General features: G+C 38.9%; 1 protein-coding gene across 5 annotated transcripts; it reads left to right on the top strand.

Annotated features, from left to right (window-relative positions):
* The first annotated feature begins 554 nt into the window (after positions 1 to 554).
* rpa1 (replication protein A1) lies at positions 555 to 23,984 on the top strand. 5 transcript variants are annotated; one of them, XR_003937165.1, is made up of 18 exons: positions 555 to 707; positions 1,060 to 1,107; positions 1,841 to 1,919; positions 2,012 to 2,120; positions 2,353 to 2,441; positions 2,623 to 2,697; positions 3,854 to 3,971; positions 4,471 to 4,573; positions 4,687 to 4,755; positions 5,066 to 5,258; positions 6,867 to 7,003; positions 8,553 to 8,701; positions 14,243 to 14,372; positions 18,785 to 18,961; positions 19,960 to 20,067; positions 20,402 to 20,488; positions 23,245 to 23,440; positions 23,472 to 23,984. XR_003937165.1 is itself a non-coding variant. In XM_030152907.1 (17 exons), the coding sequence occupies exons 1-17, from the start codon at positions 678 to 680 to the stop codon at positions 23,347 to 23,349; spliced, it is 1,803 nt and encodes a 600-aa protein (XP_030008767.1). In that variant the 5' UTR covers positions 555 to 677; the 3' UTR covers positions 23,350 to 23,984. The 5 variants fall into 5 exon arrangements, 4 of the variants coding, with proteins under 4 accessions (XP_030008767.1, XP_030008766.1, XP_030008769.1 ...); XM_030152907.1 differs by having other exon boundaries at positions 3,857 to 3,971; positions 23,245 to 23,984; XM_030152906.1 differs by having other exon boundaries at positions 23,245 to 23,984.
* The last annotated feature ends 413 nt before the right edge of the window (positions 23,985 to 24,397 follow it).

The following is a 24,397-nucleotide window of genomic DNA, read 5'->3' as shown; positions in this document are numbered from 1 at the left end:
GCAGAACACGTAAATAGGGCTACATTTAGTTAAATATATATATCAATTTGCAGTATGTTAAAATACATAAAGATGATAGTTGTTGTTTACTACGTTTGCTTTAGTAAATCGATATATTTGTTTATGATGTTATTTGGTGTTCTGTATACCATCGTGCTAGCCTCATCATATCATAGCACAGTGTAGTAGTTTTCTATTAAATAACTTTTGACAAAGATTAACTGTGAGGTTGTGTGTGTGTACATTTATTACTAAAGTGAACACCTTGCAACAAGATCTATTAACAACCGACAACTCTTTACGTTGTGGCTTTTGTTTACATTGTCAAAGTTTTGGTGGTTATGGAATATCCCATGTTTATAAACGCATCATACTTCCTCACGTTATGGTTGGCTACAGCCGTTTGGCGCTGATATTGACGCAGCTGGTCTCAGATCAGTTTTACATTGTTTTTAAGTCATTCAAATGTACGGAACAGACAGAATGAGAACTGAAGCGGGATCTGTAACCGGAAACGGAAACTGGAGAAGTAAATACGAAGGCCTTCGCGGGTTGTTTCAGTTGGCGCCACCGTCACTGTTCACTGAGGACTATCAGGTGTATGACCGTAGAACAGGCTGTGTGACTTATATTTTTGTTAATTTGTCATATTACAGCCAAATTACCTTTCTGTTAAGATGATGAAACTAACGGAAGGCGCCATTGAGGTAAGAGGGCTTTTGAGGGAACGTTTATACCCTTAAATATGACTTTTAATGCGCACAGACTTGGCGCAAGTTTAATCAGTCTTTGTTCAAATGAAGTAGGAAACAGTCATTAATTTGCGTTTCACTAATTAATAATTCAGACACCAAAACTGTCAATACTTTACTGTGTCATTGGCGTATTTTGAACGTTTTTAACTTTAAGCTGTGTTAACTGTTGTGGATGTCATTTTGTGATAATCTAAATGAATATTAGGTTAGATATTAAGCTAACGCTAGTTTAGCTGGAGTTTGTGATGTTTACTTTATGCTTAAGTCAAAATTCACGGTTAAATCAAATCTTTTATCCTTCCAGGCTTTATCTAATGGCAACGGTGGCAATGAGGCAGTGCTTCAGCTCGTGGTGAGTAGTATGAAAAGAGTTTAGTACAACCTTTGATTGTTGTAGCAGCAAAAAACTGCTATTCTATTTATTAACTTATATTTGTTAAGTTTAGGATGCATTTAGTTAACAAGAGAAGAATTAGACTGTTCCTGTACCACACACTCAAGCTGCATCAAAACTATGTTCAATCAATCATTCAATTTTAATTTATTACAAAATTATTATTATTAAAATCAACAATTGGTCATCAGAGTTCATTTTGTAGTAGCCTCCTGCGACCCAGCAATGCATTTTTGTCCTCTGAAGGGGACAAAAGTTTCACAGTTTTAATTAAAAAAAAAAAAAAGAATGCTGTCCATTGCAAAGGACATTCCATTAAAAAATAAATAAATACAGACAAATTATTTTGAAAATGTATCTGAAAAAACTGTTGCAGTATACAGTTTCCAATCAAGACAATTATTTAATGAAAAAAAGCTAAAACTTTCACTTTCTTGGGTCTCAGGAGGATAGGACACCCCAGAAGCATATAAATGGGGGCCCTTAAACATGTAATAAGACACCACATTCACATTATAATATTTAAGACATCAAATGTTATAAATAACTACTCGAATATTTTAAAATATTTGCCTATCTAACAATGATTCATTTCCTGTATGTTGCCAGAAGATTTTTATGTTGATGTAAGATTCAGATTTTTATAACATTTAAGCCTGACCAATCTAGTTTCTCCTTGTTCACCTCTTAGAACATTCGTAAGATAGATGGAGGAAATGGTCCGGCTCGCTTTAGGGTGATGATGAGTGATGGACGCCACACTATGACCTGTAAGTTGATACCTGTTACCTGTACAGTAATACACAGAGTTAAAAGCATAAGTTTTTCATACATGACCTCTGACCTATCTACCTTTGTGCAGCCTTCATGCTTTGCACCCAGCTGAACTACATGGCTGAGGAGAACACACTGGCTCCAAACTGCATCTGCCTTCTCAAGAGGCATGTGACTAATATACTGAAAGATGGAAGGTATGTTTATATATATATATATATATATATATATATATATATATATATATATATATATATATATAATTTTTTATTTATTTGCTTTTGCTGCAGCAATCTGCTTAAATGAAAAATCAATGTATTTGTTTCAAGTGCATTTAATTATTTTATTTATCAAACACAACCCTATAAATAAGTGTTATTTTCTGGTGCATTTTGCCTTGCGTTGAAAAGGTTGTTTGTGTTTCAACAGGCGTGTAGTAATCATTTTGGAAATTGATGTCCTCAAGCCTGCTTCAGAGGTTGCTGGGAAAATTGGAGACCCAACCCCTTACACTGAAGGTAATGACTTGAAAAATATTGAACAGACAATTTAAAATAACATGTGTTGCGTACTGGAAAATGTATCCAGTACTTATTCAGTTTTATTTAAAGGGTGTGATTAATTTTTAGACATGTTTTTACTGTAAAATAGGTCATAGTTACTTAATGTATATGTTGAAATGTCAAATCCTCCCCAAAGGTCAGGCCAAAGGTACGCAGCCAGCCCCAAACCCTGTAAACCGCCCTCCATTGATGCCACAAAATGGAAATGAAGGTGAGTGGGTCAAAAGCTTTTTGACCCTGAAAGTATTTAATTTTTTCAGAACTCTTTTGTGTGAAATTATACAAGACACCTTAAAATTACCACCAGAGGGCACTATTTGGCTTCTGCTTGCACCAGTTGGACGACCCGCAGATTAGCAGCAAGAGCAGTGTTGACAGCCTCATTGAGAAATGCTTTCACAGCGTTTTTTCAAGAGTTTATTTCACTCATATTTCACAGACACGCTCAGCTCTCTTGAACACTTGTGGCAGTTTTGGTTGTCATAACCTTTACCTTTAGCAACTCCATATCTTTGTAGTAGTTATCTCAGTTTGTTTTAGTCTTTCATTATTTTTTAGACAATACAAAAGAACAAATAACCCTTTACAGGGAGTGTATTAACCTCTGAAAATTAGATTTATTTTTGAAACCCTGGCAGTCATTCATTTCATAGATGAGCTGTGGCTCGCAGTATTGCGTATACTAGGGCCAGGAGTGATGTTCAATCTGACTGTCAGAAGGGTTTTGCTGTCTCCCTGTGTGTGTCATAGCAGGTATTCATCCCTCTAATCTGCCGTGTGGGAATCGGGCTTGTGGCAAGCACCCTCCTCATCAGCACAGTTATTGTTCATTTCTCTGTGTGTGCTGCCTGATCTGTAGGCTTAATTACCAGAAGTGCAGTGGTTGGCAAAGTGGGAGGACTTAAGTGGACACTTTGAACTCTAATCCTTAGTGTGAGACGCACACAAATCAAATGTGCAGCGCTTGTTCAAACGGAAAATCTCAGAGTCAGGCTGTAGCACTCTCCGGGGGAAGAGCAGCTCCAGTTTGTTACAGCATTTCACACTCTGCCCTGATTCTGTGAAATGTGAATCATCCTTCTTGCCAAAATGCTGGATCACACATCTCCACAACTTGGTTTGACAGGATTCCTGTTTCCTCTTCTTGTCTTTCCTCTCACTAGTGGTAAATTTACTTTAAGTCATTAACTTTTTCTTTGATGGAACTTCCCTCATGAAGTGAGATAATTACAGTGATCAAGCAGTTGCAATCCAAAGAAATTGGATTTTTGTAATTCGTGTCTAACGAATAATTTATGCCCCTCTCACTTGACTCCTTTCTATCACTGCTCTTCATGGATCATTTATTTCTGTCTTTATTCCACCAATAGTGAACAGAGGTTTCAGTCGGGACTTTGGGAAAAAGGCGTCATCTGCTATGCCCAGTACACCAGGGGGTGGCTCAAAAATTGTTCCTATTGCCAGCCTCAACCCATACCAGTCTAAGTGAGTATGTTTTCCAGTCAGTGTAGATGAGAAGGTCATGCAGTTGTATAGTCTGTACAGTCTGTATTGTTAAATAAGAGTACATTCACATAAACTACCCTGCACAGGCACAGAAGACTCTTCAAATGATCAAACATGGTGTAAATGTACTGAATCTTTAATACAGTAATTCAAGGAAAGGATGCCAATGCAGGGCTCATAATCAGCATACTGGCCTGACATGAATGTAGTGGAGCATCATTAGTGTATTGTAGCATCACTGTGTGTTTCCCTGCTGTGAGGATTGCCTGAAAAACCACTTGCAGATATGCGAGAACTGCATAATCCTCATTCAGTGCCGTCTCTAAACATTTATACTGAAATGACCTCGAAATGGCAAAAGAGTGTCCTAATGCAAATGCTAATGATTAAATAAGGGTTTAAGTGGGGGTGTAACAGTTGCTTCCAAGAGATGTTGCAAATAACACTGACATGAATAATATCCCAATGTGTTTTATAGGTGGACGATCCGTGCTCGTGTAACCAACAAAAGCAGCATTCGAACATGGAGCAATTCTCGTGGCGACGGCAAACTATTTTCCATGGAGATTGTAGATGAGAGTGTGAGTGTTTTGGTTTTTTTTGTCTTGTTACATATTTCAAATGTTTTGTGAGGTAGTTGCATAACAAATTCTGAAGCACTTTCACTTGATTGCAATTTTATACTTAATTACAGGGGGAAATAAGAGTGACTGGATTCAACCAAGAGGTGGACAAGTTCTTTAGCCTTATTGAGGTTGGCAAGGTGAGACCTTCCTGCATTTAATGATTTAGTTTGTCCTAATTATGTGCCAAAATCTACATGGTTTAAAGATGGATTTGGCTGCAGACTGTTCTATCAACAGCTGCCAGTACTTTGTGAGTTAAAGCCACAGAGACTGTGAATGAGTCATCTGGCTGCACTGTACCCATACAATAAGCAGCTTATGATCATCTGCCAGCCTTTGTTGATCCTCCCCGACTGTCTGAAGTCGTATCTTGTTTGCACCATTCAGTCAGGTACATGCTCCACAGATCTCTGATTAACACATGGTTGATCCATTTCTATGTGCCAGGTCTACTATGTGTCTAAGGGCTCTTTGAAGATCGCCAATAAGCAGTACACTTCTGTGAAGAATGATTATGAGATGACACTCAATGGGGAGTCCACTATCCTCCCCTGTGAGGACAGCTCTGATGTTCCCATGGTGCAGTGTGACTTTGTCTCCATTGGCGACCTGGAGGTCAAAGACAAAGATTCCATTGTGGGTAAGGAACTCAGGCTGAACAAAGGCAGCCCGCCCCACACCTCCCTCAAATGTTCCTGCATATTTTATTTTGGTGAAACTGCATTAAACAGCAGCTATAAATACATACTGCCTGCTGTCAGTAATCAAAAATTAAAACCTTAAAATTTAATAACAGACAGAGCCCTGCAATTAAATGAGCAATGAAATATGTGCAGCCTGTTTCTGCTTGATGTCTTTAGTAGAAAATGAATATTCAAGTTAAGAGCAACATTGTAGGCCATTTTTATGAGTGCTAATGGACAGACACAGATTGAAAAGTGGGCGGAATAAATTACTTTAAACTGTCCATTAGGTTAAACAAATGTAAAAGGATAGAGCTGTTGTGTAATAAGAAATGTGATGGACAGTCAGCTTTCTTAATGAATGTCTTACAGTGTGGCAAAATCACTTATACATTTTAATAAGTAATGAATTTGCGCTTCTGTCAAGGTGTGCTATTCATATTTAACCTGGTTTTTCACTTGGTATGGAAGTTTGTGAAGCAGCTGTGGTATTAAGAGATTAAAGATAAGTGGTATTAATAATAGTGTGATAATAGCTGTAGTGGAGATCGACTCTAGGTCCTGTGGCTGAGCTGATGTGAGAATAAGAACCTGCTGTCGCAGGTGAAACAAAGTAATAATAAGGATCCAGCTTGCAATTATTTTAATGAAGACTTTATCTTGTACAGCTGTTAGACTAATTTCTCTCCTGCGTACCGGCTGACATTGAGCGTTCACGTTTGCTCACCGTAGTTAAATGTAGAAATGTGGAAGTAAAGTTGTAGGTGTTGGTGTCGACACTGATGCAGTTTATAAAGATATGAGTTTGCACAAACACTTCACAAAATTAATGAAGCTGAAAAACCTATTTAGTAAACTCATATGGAATTAAATTGAACATTTTAAGAATTTACAGTTCGTATGATGAAAGTGCATACCATCCTGCACAAAAATACTTGAAATGACCACCAGATGGCATTATTTGTCCACTGCCTATGCCAGTTCATGACCCACAGATTAGCAGCACACAAGTAGTGTTGACACCCTCTTTGATTAATACTTAGATTTTTAGCTTTTGCACCCTTTTATCAAGAGTTCATTTCACACTTACAAACATATGACTTGTCCTCTTGAGCACTTGATTTTTTCATTTAAATAATTGTTGATATAACCTTTGACAATTCAAGAATATTTCTCAGTGAGTTGGTGTCTCTTTCTGCACGTGTTATCCTTGATGGGTCTTGGGTTTGCTCAGTGAAGTATATTTATAAAAATTAAAGTTAAAAAGTAAAGTAAAGCTGATTTCATTGAATCTGTCCTCCACTTCGGTCATATAGTTTGTGACTGGAATAGAGGCCACTGACCTCATACCTGACTGGAAATTATGAAGTCACTTATTTCCCATGAGCCAATTTGTGAAGGGAAACCCATGGACTTGAGGATGTAGTTGTCAATCAAATATTTATGATCTGTATGAGATCCAGATGCATTAAAAACCATACAGTCTGGTCATTCTCTCACTTATAAAGTACTGTGTATTTTACATTTCACTTGTTTGATTTGAGGGTTTTTTGTCCTCATTACAGACGTGATTGGAGTGTGTAAGAGTGTGGATGAGGTGACCCGCCTCACAACCAAGACAAACCGTGAAGTGTCCAAGAGGACGCTCAACCTGATGGACATGTCTGGGAAGATGGTGACAGTCACACTATGGGGAGAAGAAGTGAGTATAGCCATGCAGAGGATAATAATGTAAAGCTGTTGTGTCTAGTGCTTTTAAAATGGCTTTAAAAATCAATACCACTCTTAGAATGTACTATATGCTCACTTATTGTGATTTATTGTGATATTTTCAAGATATTTATCTGTTCAACACAGAATCGTAATCTGAGAACTGCTGTTGAGAAATATTTCATAAACTCCTGAACTTTTACTTGTTTACCTTTTTTGATTTGAGACCAGTTGCTGTAGATAAATGAAACTAATGCTAGAGTTACAGGAAGACGCTGAGCACAGTGACAGTAGCGCTGGTTCAGTACCACTTAATCCAGATGGCATGTAACAAATTCTGCCATAGTCTTCAGTTTCAAGTGAGACAATATCTGAAATGTGTGTAAAAATGCTCCCTGTTCTCCCAAAACTGCAGCCATTTAATAGTGTGATGCTTGTTGAATTGAAGTGGATGTGGTTGAAATCACTTGACTAAACATCCTGTCATGGGGTGATGAAGGAACTGTGCTCCTGCAGTTGATTTTTACCTTTGGCTCAGAGGGACTGTGCTAAGTTGGCCACCATTTCTTTCTTTCTGACAAGAAGCACAGTGTTTCTTCTCTGTTTGTTTGTTCGACAGATTCCCCCTTTTTCCAGGGGGACTTGCAGAGCTACACAAGATCTATAGTTTATAAAGAACATTGGAAATGCCAAACGGCAAGTGTTGTAGATATACTTACCTGTCTCTGAAGGCTTGTGTTGCCCCCTCCTTCGACTGTCATTGTTTTTTTTCCCACTTTGTGTTCTTAGGTTTTCATAGTCAAGAAAAATACCACTTGAAATATTTTAAAAGCAAGTAGTTATGCCGTTATTTTGAAAGTGATTGATCAAAGAACTATATGATTTGCTGAGATTCGTGATTATTGTGAATAGTATTCTGATTTATGAATATGTTTTGAATCTACCTGTTTTGTTATGAAAGTCAATGCACAGATATTGATTGTTACCTCCGCCAAGGAGGTTATGTTTTTGCCGGCGTTGGTTTGTCTGTCCGTGTGCAAGATAACTCAAAAAGTTATGGACTGATTTGGATGAAAATTTCAGGAAATGTTGTTACTGGTACAAGGAACAAATGATTAAATTGGGGGGGGGGGACTGATCTACCTTGGCAGAGGTCTGCGCTCTCTGAGTGCTTTTCTAGTTTTGAAATGTGTTTTTTCACATGTAAACTAGATGTAGAATATAAAAACTATACAGATAAAAAAACATAATTTTGCATTTTTCACCCATTTCCTCTCTCTTCTTAGTGGCGCTTAATCTAAAATATCACCATCCACATACTGAAACTTTGAATTGCAGTCATTTGTGATATAATTGCATGTTGTGAGTGGGATTCAATGAACAAGACAGCTTAAATTGATATTTTTGTCCTGTTGTGAAAGGAAGAAGGTGCTTTTATGTGCAAATTAGCAAAATAGATTTGGACAAATCACGAAATGGTAGAAATCAAACATGTATAAGTTTTATCTGTATTTGATCCACATCATGTCTATTTTGTATAGGCAGAAAAATTTGATGGTTCAGGACAGCCCATTGTGGCCATTAAAGGAGCAAAGCTGTCAGATTTCGGAGGCAGGTCCCTCTCTGCATCCTTTAGCAGCACCTTGATGATCAACCCAGACATCCCTGAGGCATACAAGCTCAGAGGCTGGTAAGTGAACCTTCTGTTTTCAGATAATGTGCATAGCAAATTACCTCGCTCTTATTTTACCTCCCTCAAACTATCCTCTCACATGCAAGTGTTACCATTGAAATTAAAGAACTCCCAGGATTTAAACGGTGGGTTTCCATTCCCCAAGTTGTAAGGGAACATGCCCGGATTCTCATTATCAAGATTAGCTTTCCCCCATTAGCCACAATGCGGGGGGTGCTCCACCAAAGCATTACATATAAATGGAAATCATACTTAATCTGTGGAAATGCATTTTTTACTTCCCTAATCGCCTTTCCAGATGAAATGAAATCCAGGCTCATTTCTCTGTGATTATGTTGATTGTAGCATAGCATGTCTTTTCTATTGGTGTGAGTGTGTGTGGCAGGGGAATGCATGCCTTCGATCCTGGCTGTTTTTACTTGAACACACAGGATTATTTGGAAAATAGTCCACGTCTGTCTTTAGAATCAGTTGTGACTTACTTGTGTACATGTAGTCATGTGTTTGTCTGCTGGTATTTCTGAAGAATACCACCACCAGATGCAGGCTTGTGAAACAGCACACACGCCTCAGTTTTTAGACATGTGACTTTCCATGCTGAGGAATTGCAAATCTCAGGCTTTCATTTTTTTTTCTGTAGCTCAGTTTCTGTACTTCTCACATTAGCAGCTATCACTGTGTATTACATGACCAGAGTAAAGCATGATGCATGTTTTCTTTTTGGCATTTTTATTAGACATTATTATCTCTTTTTAAACAAAAAACATCCCTGTTCGGGTTGATGTGAAGGTAGACGGGGACTGTGTGAAATGATAGAGATTGGCACATGATTGACAGGTGAGGCAGTGCTCACATGGACTTCAGGTGGCTGCTCCTGCTCCTACTTAACCTCACTCCCAAGCTGTGGCACGCTGATGGATCTCCCCTCCTTATACATCCTACTTAAGCAGGCTGAGTCTGTCGCGGCTCTCTGACATGAAGGTAGAGATCTGTATTTCTGAGTCGAGACCAAATCGATTCCTTTTAAGGGTTTCATTTATTTATCTCTTAATATCAGTCCCTGCTTTGAAATGTGAAAGTGAAGGAAGGTATAAAGTCTTGAGTTTATTTAGTGACAGTCCGTACAGTCTTTTTTTTATATTCTGCTGAAAAAATATGGCTATAATCATTTATACTTAATGAGAAGATCCACATTATCACACCCAGTGAGATGTGACTCTGCTTTGTAAAAGACAGCCAAATGTCTCAGATCTCTGTCTTGTTGATTATTTTTACCGCATGACCTTAGCTTCTCTGTGAATCGATGTGTTTGGATGAGATTGTAGAAGGGCACCGCTGTGAACCAACTCTAGATCTTCTGCTTTCTTGCACCTAAATGCTTCCACATCCCTGCTTGTAGCCCAGGCTTTTTAAACTTCCCGTGCTCTTTTCTGTTTGACAACTTTCTCCAGCCACTTCTCACTTGGACAGCCAGAGATAATGATCCTTAAATCCTTTTGTTGCTTCATCCACTGCAGAAGAGGGTTTGGCCTGTGCGGGTCCTCCTTTGGACAGTGGGATACTGCAGCATCGTAGGCCTCCGCTAATGAACAGTTTAAAAGTCACAGACTGAAGGAGGCCAGCCCTGACTCATTACTCTCGATCCCAGACAATCCAAGTGAGAACCATGTTGAAGACGAGGTCGTTATGCAGCCTCTATGAGAGCCGAACCATAACCAACCAATGAAGAGAATAGTAGACGAATCCCACTCACTAATTTGTCTTAATTTGAAAGCGCATTACAGAGATATGTGATGATGATAAGTAAGTGCTTTGAAGACTTTTAGTGGAGGAATATGAGTTGTGCTGGCGGTAAGCCATAGTCTCTGGAAAATGAAGTCCACAAAGTGTGTCCCTTAATGACTGTTATATACGCCAGGACATGATTGATTTGGAAAAACCGAACAAGGAACAACTCAATTAAAGTCTTCATTATTTTTTTTTATATTGAACAGTAAAAATCCAAAGTTTTTTTCCCTTTAGTTGAATAAGTAAACCTATACAGTCAAGGTTGCTGAAGCATCATTGTTTTACTCATGCGGAGGCGTCTTAATTTGATTGTGTTTTGGCGCAGACCTTTGGGACTTGCTCAAATGAATAGTCTATCCTTGGTGGGCTGTTGACTCAAACTCACACAGAGTATTAGTGATACAGCTCAGCGATTTCTGTTCTTATATGGAAAGCTGGGTAGTACCCCTTTAATATTGCACTAATTAATCTGGCAGTAATGGAAATTGCTCTAATTTCCTCAAATAGAAATGCTGCACTGTGCACTTATGATCCTGATCTAAGTGCACATGCTGGATGCCCTCACATTTGGCTTTGCTTTTTAAATTTATGTTCCTATTAACACATGAATGGTATCAGTGTAAACAAAAACATAACTGACTCTGTCCATTAGGTGGCAACAGCATATTTATAGAAGGCCCTGCTGTCCATTTAGGCCAGGCACCTCAGTGTTTGCTAAACTTGGCCATGTTTTCCCTCATTCACCATTAACTCTGTCACACACATCCAAGCTGACATTTTCTGTCTTCCTTATCTTGACTCCAGCTTTTTCTCTTTTACAGGCAGTAATTATGTCAACCCAGAGGCAAACAAGCCATAACATAATAACCTGGTGAACATTATGCCTCATTATTTAGTTGTCAGTTACCAAAATGTCTCAATAAACTGTACTTGTTGAAAAAAATATTTGGAGAAATTATTATCTGCATTACTGGCACTAAGCTTTAATCGTAACTAATCCTACTGACTACTAAATAATGTATATTACCGTAAACAACATATTGTGACACAGGTCACTGACTGTGAAAAAGTTTCCCTTGGGGGAAAATAGGAGGCAGCCTGTCAAAGTACCCTTCAGCCAAGGCACTCAACCTTGAAACTCACCTCTGAGTCTGCTCAGTTGCATGCAAGGTTATGAGTTTCAAACTTTCTAAGACTTTATATATAGATGTTTATTTTACCTTGTATGTAGACAACAAAAGAAACAAAATAAATCAGTGTTTTTTGTTTAAGTATGTGCCTCTTAGCTGTAGAGTTGAAATATCTTTATTACTGGGAAGAATAAGTCAGAATAGAAGAAGAAGAATAAATAGAAGAATAAATCACTTTCTTATTCTGGGCTTTCATGATACACTTTGAGAACTTTTACTCAGGACAAACCTGTTAAAATTCTAGCCTTGTGACAATAGTATTGATCTATTGATGCCTTAAGATGTAGGAATGACAAGTAAGTCATAAGTACAGATTGTGTTATTTGCTATTGGATGTAAATACGTGTCTATATTTAAGTGTATTTATACTTTGCCTTTTTTAACTTGCTGATAATTTAGTGGTTTGTCAACCAGTATAAAACTTAATGGCAGGTCCATGCCATTTGGCCACCACCTAAGCCAAGTAACTGGAGGACTTTTCCAGGATGTCATGGTTGTTGGTCCTCAGTGGACTCCTTGAGCAAGTTGTGTCCTTAGAGGTCAACCCCCTGAACCCAAACAGCACTCAAGCATGCTCAGAACCTAGGAAAAACCCTGCATTTGATAAAATGGTTAACATTTGATTATATTAACTGAGGTTTTGCTTGATCAGGGTGTTGGCAGATCTTTAAAGTCTTAAATTTAATTTTCCCAAGTTCTCCTTAAAATTGATAGTTAAACCTTAAATGTGGCACTCAAAAGTCTTAAATTCTACAGATACGATAAATTATATTGATTTAGAAATCTTTGAAACTAATACGTTAAGTCAGTGTTTAGCATTTTAGCATAATGGAGATGGGAATGAGTGGAGGCACCAACAGTCCTTCATGGGTGGAGAGGTTCAGGTATGAGCTTTAGCAGCTTGAATATCAGTGGCAGAAACATTAATTGCGGAAAAATGGAAATTTAATGTTAGCTGGATTGAAAGAAGGATGAAACTGGTTCAAGGCAATAAACCAGGCCTGTTGTACTGGTACTTTGTGAACATAAGGTCTTAAATTTCAAAGACGGCTTGAATAATATCTTAAAAAGTCATACATTTGCCCTCCTCAAACCTGCAGATACCCTCTTACAAACCTACCTAAAATGCAAAAATTGAGATTAGTTGTACTTACTGTCTTCAAATTTTTTTTAGTTTTGATCTAGTAATGCTCACAGATGCCTTCGTATGCTTTATTTTGTTGTTGCACATGTACAGCATGTGATTTTAGTAATGGAAATGATGTTTTGTTAAAATTATGAGTTATCCACTTTGGCCATTTTATGTATGTTCGTGCAGCATGGTGGTGTGTTGGCCACCTTCAGCTCAGACGTTTGAGTCTCAGTGCTCCCTACTTCCAGAGTTTCCATCGTCTCCACACGCCTTTCCCTCTCCTTCTGACATGTATCTGCTCCTGTCCTGTCCTTGTTCATTGACACACTGACATTTGACATGCCTGTGCTGTGCACATACATGCCTGCCATCCTCCAGTCTTCTATCTTGGAGTTCTTGTAGTTGGTTTGTCTGACTGAAGCCATGCTCCTCTAAGCTGGGATTTGTCTGCTTTCAGTTGACTGTTGCACATTTTCTGCCAGATCTAATTTGTCCTCTTTTTGCCTCCTTCATCACAATCACTGTCTATATCATGCCATTTCTGTTTCCTGTGCTCCTCCCTGTCTGTATGACAAAAACAGCAGCAGCTTTTAGACTGGATCCTGTCATAGTGATATCTTGTTGAGTATTTTGCAGTCCTTTTGGGTATCTGTCAAATCAGATGTCCAGAGCAGAAATCTAATACTGAAGATCTGCAGTCTAACCTTTTTTTTAAAGTCTGATACATTTTTAATCACTTAAGCTATCTTGTCACTCCATTTTTCTTTCCTGTAGAGCATCTGTCTTTGGAGAGATGTTAAACCTGACAGAAAATGGTAGATCTGTTTTGTCCCATTGATTTGTCAGGATATACTTAAGCTCAGCACAGCCACAATTAAAGCGAAGCATGCTGGTACACTGGTAAAGTAAATGGGGCCACCATAAAGGATTGGTCACATTTGTCAGTAGGAGTGGGAAATTGGCATACCGCTCATTGCTTGTGCCACAGTGTGAACATTAATGGAGATATTTTCAATTAGTCATGCCTCCAGGAGCAAAGCATGCTTGCTCTGTATTTACAACATGATCTCCCCATTGTGTGCCACTCTGCCTTTTGGCCATCTGATTAGTAAGGTTTATTGATCTCCATGAACGTTTTAAGTTGTCACCTTTTTTTTTTTTTTTTTTTTTCTACAGTGGTATTTTATCTCCAGCCATCTTTAGTCTTCTTCTCTTCTTCTTGTTCCTCCTGTAGTCTTCTCTGAATTACTGGCAATATTGGGGGGAAATGGGTTTCAGATATCACCGTAAGAACCCTGACCCCAGCCGGCTCATCCGATGTTGATTCATTTCACAGGCACTCAGGACGCCGAGCTCTCAACCAAGCTGTCCATGCTATGACAAACAAAAATAAATGTGCTCCTCTAAGAAATGTTTTATTTCATGCAGGTATGACAAGGAGGGCCATGCCATGGATGGACAGTCTCTGACAGAAGTTAAAGGTGGGAGTGGGGGAGGACTTACGAACTGGAAGTCTATCTCGGATGTTAAGACCGAGCACCTGGGACATGGAGACAAGGTACATTCACAGCTTTGCCTTGACGTAGACGAACACTCAAAAGAGGGTTACGGAAGACGTATTATTATTCAAGGATGCTTCTTTGAAGATACTCAAGGACAAACTGAAAGACCAGTGTTGAATCCCAAATAACAAATATGAACTCACTCACTGCTCAGTTTTATTTGGTAAGACCCACGGTACACATCGTGTTGTCTCTCCAGCAGTGAAGTCTGCAGATTCCTGGGGGCCTATGACTCATAAGCAAGGGTCCCTGAAATAATTTGCCATGAATTAAAATTGTGCAGTGTCATTGTAAATAACTGTAGGTGAGGACCTGTGACAAAATTCCTACTGAAATGTTTCTGATCACTACGTAACAGGGGTTAAGATAGAGAAGTTTTAGACTAGAATTAGTTCCAATGTTATTTAGAAGTACAATCAATAATTTAAATGATTGTAGTGGTAAACATCACCCCCCCCCCCATCAAAAGTTTTAGAACCTTGTACTTGCACATCTGCTCCACCTAAGTACTTTCAGTTGTCATTTCACATGCATCTTCAGCACTGACTTGTAAAATGACTGCATTACCTTATATACCTGTGCTTATATTGGATCTGAATAAGGTTCCTGATCTCCGCACTACCTATTAATCCCATCCTCTAGGTGTATAATATATCTGCAAGTCACATTTATCTCTAGTCCTGATTACAAAAATTACATAGACTCCATTATTTTCCTCCTGTAATGAAATTACTGCCCTCAGATAAGTGAAATAAATCTGAATATGTTCTTTTCCCCTTCATTTATACTGATAAGGGGATTTGCGTGGAACATTCATACTGTCTACCATTTCAGAACTCCTACCTTGGATAATTGAGGAAAATATTGATAATATGATGAAAATAATAGGAAAGTTTCCTGAGTTTGTGACAATTAATTTATGCATGTCGTTATGATTGGACACAGAAACACAAGGAGAACAGATTAGCTCTGGTTGTAAGATGAGAAAGTAGGTGATATATTATTGATGGATCCTTTTCTTGAGAATCTATCAATCCTTAGAAAATAAAGGGGGGGTGCACATGAGATAAATAACAGCAGCTGTTAATCTGTATGTCTTCATCAAATGGAAAATATGTTTTAGTGAATGTGTAATTTCATCTTGTGGTTGAACTGTGGTGCTTTTCTACTGCCCGCGGCTATCTCTGACCCTGTCCTACTTCTTGTAGCCTCATAATTCTCTGTACTATGGCCAGAACTGCAGTCCATCCCATTCATAGATAGTAAAGGGCTTATTGCTCCTCCTAATGCGTGTTTTAGTGGAGCCACTATTGCTAGTCTATCATGTCAGGACCAACGGTGCAGCTTAAGCGGTCCCATCCTGAATTCCATAGCCCAAATCTACACTGTACCGTTAGCCCCCTGTCAGTTGAGGGGCTTCTCCGAGCAGTAGCCTCCCCCGCTGTTAATGCAGCGAGGTCTCACCCTCGGCTATGAAGCTCTTACGCCTTCTCAGCATGACGTTTGATAAGGCCTGGTACTGACAAAGGAGCCGAGCACAGGTCGTCCTTAGTCCTCCGAGACATCTCAGACACTGGGGCATGTGGGTCAAGCCTCTGAAGACCACCTCCACCCCTAACCAAACTCTGTTGCAATTAATTATCCCTGTCTAAAAGCCTTTGTGTCACAATGTGAAGTTTTTCCGCATTGCTCTCTTGCCCTCTCTGACAGTAAGTGGCTATACTCCTTTTGTTGGTTTGACACTGCATTTGTAAAGGCATGTGACAGAGGCAAAAAAAAAAGGAAATCCAGCTTTCTCTGATCCCCCTCCACAATGGCAGGCCTGGTCAATCACACACTAATTGAAAAGGTGTTTACTTGATTAATTAGACCTTATGGAAAAGTAGCAGAGGTTGATGTCAGGGTTGTTTGTTGGTAAATCAAAACGTTCATTAAAAAACACAGTCGGCACCTTCTTGTTTTGGAACAGGGTGATTTTTCTCTTATTTGTCGCTGTCATTTACCACTCTCTTTAGGGCTTTTTATTTATCCAAAGTGACTTCGAATATCAATTGTTCTGTTCTGGAACTTAATTGGGGTCGAATGCTTCCCGCATACTAACGCAGCGGTCAGCATCACAAGAGAAAGAATTGATTTTCATTGTACTTAAGGGAGATAGTCTATTTCTGAATGAATTGTTTTCCCTTTTTTTCCTTTTAATGATATTAATAGCAACAACAGAAATTAAATCCAACTGAACACAGAGGAATGTGGACTCTTAAAATCTTCATTGTACCACTTGGCATGCTGTCCCTCAAACAATCTATTCAATTAAATATTTTGAAATCCCTTGTGGCTTATAGGAGTTTAAAGACTACTGTAGTTTTCATTTTTAATCACATAGAAATACTCATTAGTGATGGCTGTAGCCTTGAGTGATTCTCTACTATTTATAACAACATGTAGAGTCTGACTTTTGTGATTGGTCACTTTCCTGTTTCATTGCTCCCTGACCCTTTGGCCTTTATCAAAGAGTACAGATGAGTAATGCCGCGTTTCCACTACGTGGAACCAGCTCGACTCGGCTCGGCTCGACTCGACTCGGTATTCCTGGAGAGCGTTTCCATTACAAGATACTACTGACTTTACAGTACCTGGTCGTCATAGTGATGCGGTGTGTTACCTCTGTGTCGTCTGTTCAGAGAGTTGCTGATAAACTCGCTCGTTGCGTGTTGTCTCGTCTGAATTTTTACGTCGGACACCAAAGACTGAATCTCCTGGACCGACCAGGGTGTAGTTTTGGGCTGTTATCATGTGGATTAATGTACTGCTATATTTACTGTCAACTACCGCATCTGTTTTTTGTAAAACGGCGGGTCACAGAGAAAACTGTCTGACCAATCAGTGGTCTGCAGTGTGTACATGTCACGTTTTAGTATCTGGTCCCCAGTCCTGGAACCTTGGCGGAGGTGATACCAAAAAAGTAGTACCAGATTCCAGGTCCTCCTTCATAATGGAAACGCAAAAAAGGCTGAGCCGATACCACATAGTGGAAATGGGGCATAAGAGAGGGGTGCTTCTATGAAACTGGCTTCATTTTGGTACCTGGCACTGCCAGCTTTTTAGATCCAATAATAAAAGAGAAATATCCCCCCAGGATGTACCTAATGATGACCTCAGATAAAAGCAAAAAAATTATACTCTTGCTCCGGGCCATTCCAAAATTAATGAATTTTTAATAAAATATTGGGTCTAAAAATATAACCAAAATTGGGACAGGAAAAGCTACCTAGGTGTCAGTGTATTTGATCTGAAACGCATGGCTTGAAATGGTCTTATATACCGCTATAAATAAAGACACTGTGTTACATTTGAGGGTCCTGGTGGTTTTTCTAATCCAAATGTGGGTTTTTCATGAATCGGCAGTCTCATTCCAGGTTTACTGTGTAACTTATCGTTTGTAACCCATCATGTTCACCAGTGTTACATGCGGAACCTGCCCATTTAAACACAAATAAATTGCAAGTGATTTTGCTACAGCGACCATTTTTGTGAAACACTCTGCCTTGTATAATTAGTTCGATTCCCAAAATGTACCTGTGAGAGAATAAAAAGATATTTGAAAAAATAGTAGTGCATAATTTTCATGTCAGTTTTACCGTGTTACATGCAGACTTTTGTAAAAAAAAAAAAAAAAAAAAATTATAATAATATAAAAAATATAAAAATGTGTTTTATCTGAAATGTTAGTTTCTCTTTTATCTCAGTAAATATTTATTTTTTAAAATGGACCCAAAGTGCTTACAAACTATCTTCATAACATTAGTCTACATCTTGTTTAAATTTTTAGCCCCCATGTCCTGTTTTTAGGGACCAGTTTCATAGAAGCACCCAGAGGGAGACCTTATCCAATACAGCCACCTGTTCGGATGGGACAACGTATCTGTTTTGTATGTAAGAGTTATAGACTGCAACAGGAAAGCCTTGGAAGAACACTGTGGATCTGCATCATCAGAAACCACCTTGTTTTCTTACTCATCCTTTTAGCAATCTGATATTCATGAAAGTTTTTCAGCTGAATAGAAATATTGAAGGCCATTTATCTGCTGCCGGTTACAGCGGTTTTCCTCCTCCCAAGAAAAGTAGCAGCAGCATAAGCTACCACTTCAATAGTTTGCATATATGTCAGAGCCATTGGGAGTGTAACTTTTGCCTATGCTGCACAAATGTCACTTCTTCACTGTTCATGTACTCTGCTACATGTTCCTGAAAATGCCATTGTAATGATAATTCTATGCTGTTTTATTTCTGGATCCTGCCCGTAAACATATTTAACATATAAAAAGTAAAGGTTTACTACATCTACTGGAGCACCAGATATTTCAGTAATATTATTTGTAAGAATGCTTTTGTTTTTTCTTTTTTTCAGGGCGACTACTATACCTGCATCGCCACCATAGTCTACCTGCGCAAGGAGAACTGCCTTTACCAAGCCTGCCCAAGCCAAGACTGCAATAAAAAAGTGGTAGACCAGCAGAATGGCATGTTCCGTTGTGAAAAGTGTGACAAAGAGTTCCCCAACTTCAAGTACCGCCTCATTCTTTCTGTAAGTGACTCCGCACTGGGTTCCCTAAAACTTCCACATAAAGCACTTTCAGCTTAGTCCTGAGCAGACGTTAATATGACTTTTTCTCTCACCAAGTGCATTTTAGTCTCCACAGACTTCTTCTAGTTAAACTCTGGTCCATTTTAAACTGCTCACATTTTGGAACATTCAAAGCATGTTTCTAGGAAGATTCACATAGTGATAAATGTGATTTGCAATTTTGATTTGAGTCTTCCTGCTTGGTGATTAACCAAAGCATTTAGTCAAACTTAAAAACTGAAACCAGCATGAAAACAAAGATTTTCTCACTTTCATTCTGCATATTTTATGTAATACCTCTTAGCTCATTGTCACTAAATCTAAAAATATCATCATGCAATAGTGCTGTTCATTTACTTTTCCATTTCTGCTGCTGGATCATCCTGAATCCTCACTGAATCTGGACCTATGAATTGCAGCCTTTTGCAATTATACAGTATAATTATGCAGGCTAATTAAACTTAACCATCTTAATTCTAAGTTCAGAGCTACGTTGGTTTAATTGTTGCAGTGCTCTCTACTTTTGGACATTTCACACAATGCACACAAAACATCACAAATGAAGGCAGTTGTACCTTGTCTGTTTAACAAATATTTTAAGAGACTACGTTGAATGAGGAAATTCTGTCAGCAGTACAGTTACTGCAGCCAGGCCTCTGAAATAAGCGGCTTTTGTTTTGTACCACTCACTAGTCAGCATATTGTTCTTCTTCACAAGCTGTAACATAAGCTGTGAATTTGCCTCCACTACATGTATCACAACTACACTGTTACCTCATGTGTTTGCCAGGCTTGCTTAAAAAGAGAGGTGTCTTTTGAGTTGAAATATCTCGTGTAATTGTTCAGCAGCTACAGAACGAGACACTGATACAAAACCTAAGAAGCGCACATGTGCTTCTAAATGCATCAGACTTGCTTCGTATTTACTCTTGCCTTCGGTTTTCTCTGTGATCTGTCAGGCCAACATTGCAGATTACGGGGACAACCAGTGGGTGACTTGCTTCCAGGAGAGCGCCGAGGCCATTCTGGGCCAGAATGCAGCTTACCTGGGGCAGCTCAAGGACTCGGTGAGACTTCCCTTCCTGAATATAATACTGGCCTCGGGAGACGGCCAGGGCATGAGCTAAAACTCAGACATTATTGCTGCCAAACATGCACACCCATGCACATACAGACACATACTCCTGCATCTGTAAAACAGCGCTAAAGACCTACTTTATGTTGTTTCTTCCAGGCATAATTACTTAGTAAATCACAAGTAATTTTTCAGCATTTTAAGTTAATATAAGGGATATTACGAAAGCACCGATAGCTAAATTTGTACCCAGTATCAAAGAGACTAGTATTACATTATAGGAGTTTGCCTTGAAATCTAGCTAATTTAATTTTCTCACTTTTCAGAATGAAGCTGCCTTTGACGAAGTATTTCAACAGGCCAACTTCAACACCTTTGTCTTCCGCAACAGAGTGAAGTTAGAAACGTATAATGTGAGTAAAAAGGATTATAATTAGTGTGATAATATGCCTACCGTTTTGTCCTTGTAATAGCATGATGTCTAGCCCATATCACTGTAATACAATGGGAAGCATGCCTGTGTAAACGACTGGGAGGTAAAAACCCTTCATCTAAAATCCCCTGAACTCTCATCATTCATTCAGCTAGACTTGCTGACAAATTCACAGCACGCAAGCAGGTTCTTTGTGTTTTTAGATGTTTGTGTATTTCCTCTGTGATTATTTTCCATTCATCGCCAAAAAAATACACCCTGCATGCCTTTTGATTGACAGAGCAATCTCAAAAGAAAAAAAGCGTCGGCCTTAACACTGCTCATTTTCAGTGGTTCTGTGAGGGGCGCATGCACAGATTAGTGGTGGTCACTATTTCCTGTAGGCCACACAGATAGAGGATTGTTTTGAGGGAAGCACATAAAAGAATTGATTGGGCTGGGACTCTGAGCAGGAAGTCTGGAGCTGAGCCAGAGGCTGCATCCGCTGTCAACACACAGAAGAGGCTACTGTGTCTGTCACATTCAGCTCAGCATCCTAACCGCCAATGGCACTGCTACAAGCATGCATTGGCTGCTGCCTCCAAACCCCATATTCCTTCAACAGAGACACCTGCAACCCCTCTTTCAATTTGTTGATTTTTTTTTTTTTTTTTCCTTTTCAGTGCTACAATCCAGCCGTTGTGCCATGCTCTCACATGTCAGGGGTACAATGTTGTACAAACTTGTTATGGGTCCTTGACAGTTAATGACACCATTCAGTCATCCTGTTGTATCATAGTGGAACTGGTATTTGGACAAGAACAATATGTTGGATGATTTTGTTTAGAACAGTAGAGCAAAGGATAGTCTTAAGTTATAATTCCGTGAACTAATAATACAAGAAACTGTAATTATGAACTAACATCATTTGGTATAGTTGTGGTTAATATACACTACAAACTAGGGATGTCCTGATCTGATCTAAAGATCGGTATCAGATGCCACTCTGGGATTATTTTAGAAGATTGGATCGGATTGGATTGGATTCAGTCCCAAGATTGGGCCGATTCGGGGGGGGGGGGTTATGGCCTCTTAAACAAACGTCCTGTCCTCTGAAATGAACATTTCCGATGGTAGGGTAAAGGAAAATGAGATGCAGAACAGCAGGAGACTTAGAGGAATTAGTGAAGCATAAGTTTCACTTTCACTTTGTACAGTCGTATGGTCTGTATGTACTCATTGTAAGGTATGTATGGCACAGAACGCACCCCCGTATAATCCTTGGACAGACCTGTCCATAGACGCGCTATAGCAGGGGAGGCAAACAAATGGCCCGCAGGCCAAAACCGGCTTGCCAAAGGTTCTAATTTGGCCCACAGTATGAATTTGGAAAGTGCAAAAATTATGCTAAAATTATTAAGAGTCAAAGGTGTCATACCTGTTTTAGTTCAGGTTCCACATGTAGCCCAATTGTGATCTCAAGTAAAATAATAGCATAATAACCTATAAATAATGACTCCAAATTTAAATCAAAATTTCATACTAAAATGTATCAGGTCGGTATTGGCAAAACAACTCATAAAAAAGATTTGATCGGAAGCAAAAAAACCCAGATTGGGACATCTCTACTATAAACCACATAATATTTGGTTTGACTGTCATCAGGGTTCTGTGCTGAATGCCTTCTCCACAGCTTATCTATTCTATGATCAGGCCAGTGAATGAGAATTATTTTTAACACTCTGAGTGACCTATCAGATGAAGCCCCAGCCCCCTGTTGGCTACCCTCCTGTTAATTTTCAAAGTTACATTGAGGTTATTTATCATCAAGTCATATCATTGTTGAATATTGTATGTTGCAGTTTTCCATTACGTTAAAGATGCCTTAGAGGTATTGTGGAACAGAATAAATGTTAAGTTTGTAACAGATTTAAAAAAACTCAGGCCCTAAAGATAAAGTCTAATATACATTAAAGTTTGTCCTTTTAATACTTTCATTCCAGCACTGGAAGTTTTAATGAAATGAACCTATAAGCAGTTTGATCTTCTATGCAATATGCTATAGAACAAAAGCTATAACTCTTACTATAGTAGAAGTCTTTTACTGTCACTACACTGTCTTCTGCTTTGATTCATGCAGAGGGGAGTCACAGCATTTACAGTGTTGATATTTAACCCAGCCTACTGTAGATCTATGTTCACTAGCCACAGTGTGTGTTTGAACTTTCACGTTCATTCAGTTAAAAATCTTTCTAAATTATACAGAGGTAATTTTATGAGCAAAATCGAGGTGAGATTTATTACAGGCTATTCTTAAAGACTGTGGGCACCAGTCCACAAGACGACGATTTACATTTCATACACCACGGCAGCAGAGGATTAATGGAGACAAAATGAGTGTAACCTCTGTTTAAATGCAAAGAATAATGGCCCTGGTGGAAATGACCTTCTCCTGTCTAGACAGCTGTGGAAGTGGTTATAGCTTTAAAAGCTGCTTTTTGTGAGCCATTGATTTGAATGCCATAAAATATCAGATACCCAGTCCAAATGTCTCACAACAAGCCTTTTTGTCAGGGGAAAGAGGATGACTGATTTGTAATTATGTTTTTACAAATAACCTCACCCACAGTTCAATGCACACATTTCATAGTTCCCATAGCAGTACATTCTAGTCAATGGTAAACATAAAGGGAATGTTGTCTTATGACTTTGGGTTTCACTACATATTGAGCAAATATATCATTTTGTCTTTGACAGGATGAATCCAGGATCAAGGCTACTGTGATGGATGTGAAGCCCGTTGACCATAAGGAATACAGCAAGAGGCTGATCATGAGCATAAGGAAACTGGCCAGCCAGTAGAGAATGGATACCTCTGTCATGGTTCTACCTGGATTTGCAAGGTTTTTCTGTTTTGCCAATAAATGAATATTAAAGTGTTTCATATGTGTACTTACAAATCACGGGTTCAGTTCTTTGTTATTTTACATCTCTTTGGATGGAGTAGGTTTTTTATTTATCGTTTATGTAATAATGATTTTGTGATTGAGATGGTAACAGTCATAACAAAGCTGATTTCAGTTCATAATAAAATAGAGAATGGGTCAGTAAGCCACAAACAAAATCAGCACTGTCTTATGTCAGCCAGTGTTTCCTGCTTGTACAGTACTGTGGTCACGTGGGTGCGGTGGCTTCTTTAAGCAGGCAACCAACACAGTAGCTAGCACTCTTTTCACCCTCTGAAGCACACTCAGAATGGCTGGGCTGGACCTGCACTTTCCTGATAAGACAGTTTACTCTCCCACTCTTATTTTGCTTCTTTTCACATATTTGCAAACATAAGCACATATACACAGAACAGACTTAATGGGAAATGGACTGCATTCTATTTAAGTAGATTTAAGCTGTTGTCTGTATTTTTGACGACTGTAATTTGTGTTCATTAGTTATGTCTCTTTTTTTCCAACAAGTCAATAAAGTTGTTTGTAATGAAACCTCTACAGTGGGTACATGATGCTTTGTCTGAACGGCATATATATTCATCCAAGTGTTGTGGTGATACTTCAATTACTGAGCTGACTGGTCAGTGCCTGGTAGAGGCAAATGAAGATGTTTTGAAGAGGTGCACTATACTTATGGGATCTATTCAAGTGCTATTGTGCAATGCCCTCGATCTACTCAGGTTTTGCTCAGATGTGCAACAGATTCCACAGCAAACTTGACTTTCAAGTTGTATTAAAGCCAAACATCAGTGAAGCTGCACCTCCCTTTTTTTCTTCTGATAACATCTTGCTTCTGCTGAGCGCTGCATCTGTTGCCTGTAGTGTGCAGAGACCACTTTAATCTGTCTGTAAATAGTAAGGAAAGGTAAGTTTTACTTGCTTTATTTTTCCAGCCATGCTTGGAGACA

This window comes from Sphaeramia orbicularis, chromosome 13 (assembly GCF_902148855.1).
Source record: "Sphaeramia orbicularis chromosome 13, fSphaOr1.1, whole genome shotgun sequence".
Lineage (NCBI taxonomy): Eukaryota > Metazoa > Chordata > Actinopteri > Kurtiformes > Apogonidae > Sphaeramia > Sphaeramia orbicularis.
Note: the sequence above shows the minus strand (reverse complement) of the source record. Positions and strands in the feature narration are given on the sequence as shown.